This window comes from Petromyzon marinus, chromosome 7, assembly GCF_048934315.1.
Source record: "Petromyzon marinus isolate PM22_M1 ecotype Great Lakes invasive population chromosome 7, UKy_Petmar_22M1.pri1.0, whole genome shotgun sequence".
Classification (NCBI taxonomy): Eukaryota; Metazoa; Chordata; class Hyperoartia; order Petromyzontiformes; family Petromyzontidae; genus Petromyzon; species Petromyzon marinus.
The window spans coordinates 2,293,441-2,301,724 of record NC_133673.1 but is presented as its reverse complement, the minus strand read 5'-3'; the positions used below and the strand labels follow the sequence as shown (position 1 = coordinate 2,301,724).

Sequence of the window (8,284 nt, the reverse complement as noted above, 5' to 3'; positions counted from 1 at the left end):
GTTAAAAATACACGCATTTAGTTGTATTCAGTGTTAAAAAATATTATATGGCTCTCACGGAAATTTATTTCTAAATGTGGCTTTCATGGCTCTCTCAGCCAAAAAGGTTCCCGACCCCTGCTTTAGACTATAAAAATATTAGACTTGTAATATTACACTATGTATTATTCTACCAACCCTACTGTATACCACACAGGTTAAAGGGGGGGGGGGGGCAGGAAGGGACGTGGGTGGGGAGGGGGGGGGCTAAAATTAATCCGCCTTTTGTTATTACAAAAGGCGGATTAACTTACCATATTAACTTAGCCCCCCTCCCCACCCACGTCCCCCCCCCCCTTAACCTGTATATAATATCGTGTGTCCCAGAGCTGTTTAGTTGATACAGCTAATTTTGCTGTCTGTTCCACCTGAAGACGCAAGCTTGTGTTGCCTCCGAAACGTCGTGATTTAATTTAGTTGTTTTCATGTAGTTTATTTTACCTACGTGACTTTACCGAAAAAACCAAAGAGAATGTAATTATTCTCAGGGTCCGGTGGTGTAAAGTAGTCTCCAATTATTTATTCAATCTCTCTCTCTCTCTGTGGCCTCTCTGTGTGCTATGACCATCCACTGGCCAATACGTGGCGTACTCTATAGAACGTACTTTTAAGGCCACGGTGTCATTGACAAATGCGTCGAGTTTTTCCATTAAAAAAACCTAATTTACTGCCACAGTATTCAAGCACGTCCCTCGCCACACGTGGCGTAATGAACTTCGTCACCCTGGGGGGGCTGGAACACTCGTGGCGTGGCAGTGCGCTCCAAGTCCCTGGGGGTAGGAAGCGGGGGGGTCAAGACTCTGCCGTCCGAGGACGCAATCACGGGGGATGGGAGTCCAACTCCCCCTACGGCTGCGGGGTTAACTCGAGGCCGCTTGGCCTGGAGAGACCCCGGTGTGGGCGAGGCTGCCTGACTAACAGTCACTTCCTACGCGATTGGCCCCTGTGGCTACGCAAAAGCTGCGCCCGGCAATTTCCGACCGCAGGGAGAGGTTGGCCGATGTGGTGCGAGGTGATCTCGGCCCTTGGGGTTTTGACCACAGCTGGCTTCGCGAGCAACCTCTCGCACACTCCCACACTCCCACCGCAAACGCATGTACACTTCCCCATCCGCCCGTTCCCCCAAAGCGCTTAGGGTTCCAGGGGGCTCGCCTGAGAACCACGCAGCCCACCGACGATGGGTTGGGTGGGGGGGGGGGTTGAAATGAAGCTGGCACCGTGCTTATGCCCGACGAACTTTATTTCTCGAAGCTAAGCGACCCACAACCCACACGCGGAGACACGCACGTGTTCACGGGTTGACCAGCTCGCATTCTGCGTTCGCAACACAGAACGTGAACCCTGGTTGCGGACGTGCCGATGAAAGCCGCGCTGCTACGCATAATGGTGGTGATGATGATGACGACGGCCTATTCTCCTGTTCCTAAGCGCTGTCCGCGTCTCCGTGTACACCTCTTAAACCATCACGCGATACTCCGGTCACCCTCGCAGCGGCTTACGGCTGGCCATCGGACAAAGACGGTCACCGGATCGCGCGTGCGCTTTTGGATGCGCTTTTGCGGCCATCTGGAATGCGCTTCCTTGCGATATCAGGAAGCCACTGGAAGCTACGCACTTATAACTCATCATCCAGATCGACAAACTCATTTTCTTGACGGCTACTTTTTTGTGAAAGTTTGTTGTCCTTCGCCCGCATCTCCGATTGCCATGGTCGGCTACGTACGGTGCGAAAGAAGTTCAACATAAATACATTACACATATCATCGGGGCCCGTGTCCAGTATTGGATCGGCGTCTACGGGGAGGGGGAAATGCCCCCCCCCCTTCACCTGGAGGTGGGCACATGTGAGGCTAGCTCGGGGCAAAGTGTCTGTCTCCCCTCTGCACCTTACACTTGGGCCAATTCTCCCCTCCCTTGGGCAACAAACTTGGCCGAGGTCACCCCTCGGTGACACGTGTGGCGGGCGTTGGGGGGGGAGCGGTAACAAAGCGGTTGGCGCGCCGCGCTACCAACCTGGCGACCGAAGTTCAAGTCCCGCTCATGATCAACACCAGTGACGATGATTATCTGAATGGGACCTGGGCATCGTCTAGGTCGACTCAGCCTCAAATGCGTATCGAGTGCGGTGTGTAAACGTCACCACTAGGGAGACAAAGGCGGCCGGGCGTGGTTCCGGCCACACACCCCCCTCGCCCGCAGTGCCGGCCTTCATAGGTGCTGCTACTCGCTAACAGCACTTGCCCCAACAGTGTGCTAAGGCGACACGGGGGATCTTTGTGCTGGGGGGAGGGCAGTGCTTGGTGACGTCACACACAATCACGTGCGATTGTGCGCAGCAGCTCAGAGGCGCATCTCGCCGTGCGCCCAGGGGGCCTCTCTGCGGGGCGGAGAAATCGTAGAGGCAAAAGAGGCTGGAGAGAGACAAATGGATGCGCAGATAGGGAAGCGGAGATGCAAATAGACACACAGAAGAGAGACAGACCGAGGTAAATTACACACAGTTCATTTAATTACAAAATAAAGTAACATTGACCTTCATGTCAGATTTGCTCCATTCGGTGTTGGTAAATTGTCGCCCCATAATCAGAAAATCTATCATGGATTGATTTAGACGCTAGTCACCTGCCACTCTCCGCCGGCAATGCATGAATTAAGAAGTGTAAATGTTATATATAAAAAAATAAGCAGGCTAAGGAAGGACATATCACTATAAATAATAATGGCTGATGATCAAATCCTGATGAAAGATTGGCAGCCAATTTTGAACATAATTCTGGCCTAATTATTGCTCGATGTGGCTATTGCGACATGTAAGGATGGACACTCTGCACATACTGACGTGTGTACGCCATATCCGACTGCTCTGCTTTGGACAACAGTGTCTCTCTGTTGTCAAGCAAAGGCTTGGACTGACACAACTGCTGGCGTTCCAAGGGCTTAGCTCTCTGGATAACGTTGAATTCACTTTCACAAGGAGTATCCTGTTGTCGAAGTAAGTCATCAAACAAATGGTTTACACACGTGTTGCTGCTGACGTTTTCACGGCACATAGGAGACATGGAAGAGTAGGTTGTATTTCTGGCATCGTCGCTTCGTAGAGAAATGTCATCCGTGTTAAATACATCTTCACCGTCAATTTTAATTGAAAACAACTGGTTTAAGTCCCCAGAATCCCCAGGGGAATTCTGGTTGTAGTCGATTGTTATTCCATCGAGGCCACCACCATCAGACGACCCGCTGAAGGCGGAGTTGGGATTTTTTTGAGAGACATTATAGTTCCACACGCCGTCCTGCAAATACAAGAAGAAGGAATTGTACATGCAATACTTTGAGATGTGTCTTTTATAGATCTATAACTATTGTCACACGTTGAGAAAGGAGGCTGCAGAGGTACATTTGTCTGGGAAGGTGACATAACCTCTGACCTTTGGCTGTTTTGTGAGTTTTCAGTTGTCTGACCGGTCTTTTTGGAGGCGAGATTTTTATTTATTAAAAATTACATTTTCTGCTGATTTCGTATTAGTAGCATGACACGGATGGCAGTCCAACTGATTAGAAACATTTAGTACAGTTTTACAGTCTCACTCTCCCCCTCGTTGACACGAAGGCACACTTACTCCAGATGCAACGCTCCTTGCAGCTCACATTTCTAGTTCACGATTGTGCTTCTCAGGGACAGTGACTTTAGTTTCAAAACAGTTTGAGAATGTAATGATAGTCGTGACAAAGGTTATGCAGAAATCACCAGATACATCATCGGAATAAAAATACAGATCTTTGTATTAAACTGATTGTGGCTCATCCCACCCCCTCAATCACATTTCTGCTAATTCTCGTTTTTGATATGACCAGCTAAGGCCCACTGAGCTGTATAGCTCTTTTTCAGAAGCGACCTGGACATAAATGATAGCTCAACGAAGTGGCTTATCACGTGTAAATGTCTAGCAGCCAAATAGTCTAAACGCATGTTTATAAATGTGAAGGGGTAAACTGGAGGACCCGGAGAAAAATCCACGCGACCACGGGGAGAGAAGACACTGCAAGCTCCAGGGTCGGGATCGAACCCACGACATTCTGTATACCAGGTGAGGTAGTTAACATCTCTCCACCGCGGTGGCGAGTGATCATGGTGGCAACAAGAGATGCAATTCCTATACGAAATGATAAGATCAGCCCAAAAAAACTGAGCATATGACTGTTAATGACAAACCCGTGGAGTGGGCCATACACTTAAATACCGTAGTTAATTATATGAATTACTGCAGTCACGAAAGCTTTAAATCAAAATTTAACCGTAGTTAATTCTTAAGTTCAATACGCAGATCGCCAGCTTGTGTGTTTAAGGTTGGAGAAGTTCACCAGCGTTCCAAATAATTCAAATTATATCTCTATAAATAATCGTAATTTACAAATGTTTAATCAAGATTTGATATGCCAACTTGATTTATGTTGCACATCACCTCTGAACCATTTATACATTTTCCAATTCAGGATTTGTGCCAATCAGTGGAAGCAACATTTTCACGATATGTTTAGATGTATACAATAATTTGAACTCCAAATATACTATTTGGTAGTGAACATTAAAATGTAAGTGTATATATTGTGTAGATGATGTGTACGCAAAAACAATAAGTTACCAGAGTCATTGGAGTTCCTTTTTTGAAAGTGTAAAGGTACTTGTACACTTTACACATGCTTAATCCGATTAAACAGAGAGTTAGAATGAGTAAAGTGAATACTGTGATGAGTATCCAGAAGATATCTGAAGAAAAAAAGAACACCGGTTAGCAATGAGCATCGTCAGTGCATAAGCAGTCAAACTGGTGTATGTTTGATGTGCTTATTAAACTACGTCATAATTATATGCGTTTCATTGTCTACAAGTCAAACCGGGGGATGGTCAAAATAACCAAAATGGCTTTATATTTTGTATTTATTTACATGCTTTTATTTAACTCACTCCGTCTGTTGTATCCTCAAAAAATAAATTTTGTAACTCAATTTTTACCCACTTCCCAATGTGCTATCGACTGCAAACTTGAAATACCTATGCCATACTGATGACAATACTATATTGCATCATACAAAATCCAAAACGTATTTTTAAACATTTTACACGCTTTTATTTAACTTACTCTGTGTTGTATCCTAAAATCTTGTTACTCAATTTCAACCGTATTCCCAATGTCGTATCGACTGCAAACTTGGTATTGTTATGTCACACTGATGACAATGCTATATTCTATCATTGGAAATTGAATATTTTTAAACAATATTTTTAACGGCTGTAATTGTCCACGTTTACGGCTGTAATTGTCCACGCTCAACTCAACGTTGCCTGTAAATCACCACGGTCCCCTTACGTTACGGCAAGCGTTGGGGAGCCACGCCGAGGGGAAGGAGGGGAGGGGCGATGGGGGAAGGGGGCAGGGGGAGGGGCACCTCGGACAGTACATTTCCTTAAAGCGTGTTTTAAAAAAAAAGTATTTTTAAATATTTTAGTACTTGGTAGATCACCTACGAACACGCTCACCGGAGTTCGTATCGTACTCACCGCTGTCAGTCTTGATGCAGGTTTCTTTCGACCAGTTGCTCTCTATATTGAAATTCGACAATTTCACCTTGGCCTGTGCGCAAAACTGAACACCCTTTCCCAGACGCATGAAGAACGAGCCGTCACTCGAACTAGCCTGCAGTGACAGTTCACAACAACACCAACAATTAGGCACAATGACGTACATTAATTCGACAATATAATAACATCGTCGAGCCTACGATCAATTGCACCGAGGCGAAAATAGATTTAGAAAAGTAGAGTTTAAAAAAAATGCTATTCGCTTGAGTTTCCGTAGCGATGTGGTGGATAAGTGGTGGCGAATCAAAACTGATGCACCGATGCCGAAAATTAAATCGAAGGTCAAGGTGGAATGAACGACAGACGCGGAACAATCACTTCACATTGAGTGAAAGATGATCACCTTGCGTGACGTCACAGGGATTCTGTTTGCTGTGATGTCACCGCCAATGACAAAAGATCAGGGCAAGTGCTGTTAGCGAGCACCAATGAAGGCCGGCACGGCACACGAGGGGGTGGGTGGCCAACACCACGCCCGGCCGTCTTTGTCTCCCCAGTGGCGATGTTTTTACACACCGCACCAGGTACTCATTTGAGGCTGCGTCGACCTAGGGAAGGCCCAGGACCGGTTCAGACAATGGTCACCGGTGTTGGCCGTGAGCAAGAATCGAACTCGGGTTGCCGGGTTCGTAGCGCATCGCGCTAACCACTACACTACAATGCGTTACACCTCCACATGCGCGGGTCACGTGACAGATTTGACGTCACAGCTTACTTGCCGTGCAAAAAATATATACATTATTGAGCTCCCCCCCAAAAAACATTTTTTAGTGTTTTTTTAATATAATTTTTGCATGGTGTACAGTCTGGAAAGTACCCACATGGCACATTTAAAGTTTGTTGCATGTCGGGAAGTACGCTAAACATTTTGAACAGACACACATAATCACAACTTTGCCTTTTATATAAATGGAGATTACCTGGTGCTCACGAGGCCCCAACGAGTGCTTGTACAGCATGCGGAAAGGAAACAAATCGTCGATCGATTGCTGCTTGCCATGTTTAAAAATTGGTGTTCGCGGTAGAATTGCGAACACATTTACGCCATTATCAGAAAGATTCATGTATAATTCTGGCTCACCGATGGCAACTAAAAAACACAGACACACACACAATCAATACCATTATAACTGTACTTTCAATTGCAGGCGTATGGCATGACATTATACATATCACTTCGGTGAAATGCGACGTGACACAATTTGACAGTCAGAGTTCAACGAAATTGAAGCCATTTCTCCTTACATGCACACGAGATGATTTGGTGATGCTGCTGCATTAGCAGTAGTCCAAAAGAGCAATTTAGTACAAAAAGAACGTGGGGCTTTCACAACCAATATTATCCAATTCTTAACTTTTAGGGTCACATCTATTCAGTATCGTACAACAGATATTTATGTGACTACATAAACTCCATTTAGAACACAATAAAGACCAACATCAGTGGATGCTTGTGGCAGAATTCAAGTTTTTTTTGTGACCGAGCAAAGCAACCAGAGAAGTTATTTGTAGTTCAATACATGTGGAGATTATAGGATGCTTGGAATTTCATTACTAGAGGTGCAACTTGGAATTTTCAAATAGAACCTTCTCCCCGCTAAGACGCCATCATATTGCCATAGGTTACCCTCTCCCGACCGGTCATCAACATTAACCATTATGCTACGTTTGTTCAGTGCCTACCCACATTCACCTTCCCTCATAGTCCTATGGTACTACAATCCACCTCCCTCCTACACATGAGCTGTCATCACTCCACTTTGCTATAAATGTTCTCATAAATGATTTGTTGGAGCCTGATCTGCCTTCAGTAAGTGTCTGGAATATACGTCAGTCTACTGGGTTTCTAGACTCGTCTTCCTCCAGGAATTCTGTGAATCTGTTGTCAATAACTTGGCTCGTGAATATCTTGAGTGAAAATGTGCGGCCACATTGGTCACCAAACGATAATGATGCACACACCACTAAATGCATGAAACCATCATGAACCCCGGCGGTTCTCTATGATCATTTGAGACTGCTATAATTAAATATAATTCCATTCACCTCAGCCTGCTGGCATTCCAGATCACAATACCCTCGACTGATTTCGACACCCGGTCTCGTCGGTAGCGTCAGCAATTGTTTAAAAAGCCTGCCTCTGCTGAGAAAAAGGCTGCTTTTTAATATTCCAATATTGATCTAGAAAGCAGTGAATAATGCATGTTTATGTATGGTAATTGTGGTTGTGAGCACAATAAACATTTAACTTAATTAGTGCACAGCAGACAAAAAAATTCCCTTTGAATACATGGAACACATTTTAGCACTACTTTTTTTACTCAGAAGTAAGTATGGCCCTTTAACCGTTATTACTAAGGTAAACAGTACACTAAATAAATAGTACTTACACTGAGAGAGTGGGATTATTGTTTTGCTTGTCCATTTAGAGACTCCAGTGGAATGCACGGCACGTAATCGGATGAAGTACCAGTCCTCATAGATATTAGCTGTTTCTTGTGTTAGATTGCAGTGCGTCGATGTGACATTAGAGCAGTCAATGACGTTTGACCACGTGTTATTGGTTCTGTAAAAAAAAAATCCCAGGACATTATCATTTACAAATGT

General features: G+C 45.1%; 1 protein-coding gene across 2 annotated transcripts in view; it reads right to left on the bottom strand.

Moving 5' to 3' along the window:
• Nucleotides 1–334: 334 nt before the first annotated feature.
• Nucleotides 335–8,284, bottom strand: part of LOC142924011 (uncharacterized) — a 30,139-nt gene continuing 22,189 nt past the window's right edge. Inside the window, exons 3-8 of one of the 2 annotated variants that reach the window (XM_076065254.1) lie at nucleotides 8,068–8,243; nucleotides 6,598–6,767; nucleotides 5,597–5,732; nucleotides 4,680–4,804; nucleotides 3,061–3,329; nucleotides 335–2,450 (exon numbers count right to left, since the gene is read on the bottom strand). In XM_076065254.1, coding sequence (XP_075921369.1) covers nucleotides 2,267–2,450; nucleotides 3,061–3,329; nucleotides 4,680–4,804; nucleotides 5,597–5,732; nucleotides 6,598–6,767; nucleotides 8,068–8,243 — 1,060 coding nt within the window. In that variant the 3' untranslated portion in view covers nucleotides 335–2,266. Of the gene's footprint in view, nucleotides 2,451–2,526; nucleotides 3,330–4,679; nucleotides 4,805–5,596; nucleotides 5,733–6,597; nucleotides 6,768–8,067; nucleotides 8,244–8,284 lie in introns of those variants that run through there. The other variant, XM_076065253.1, reaches the window with a different exon arrangement.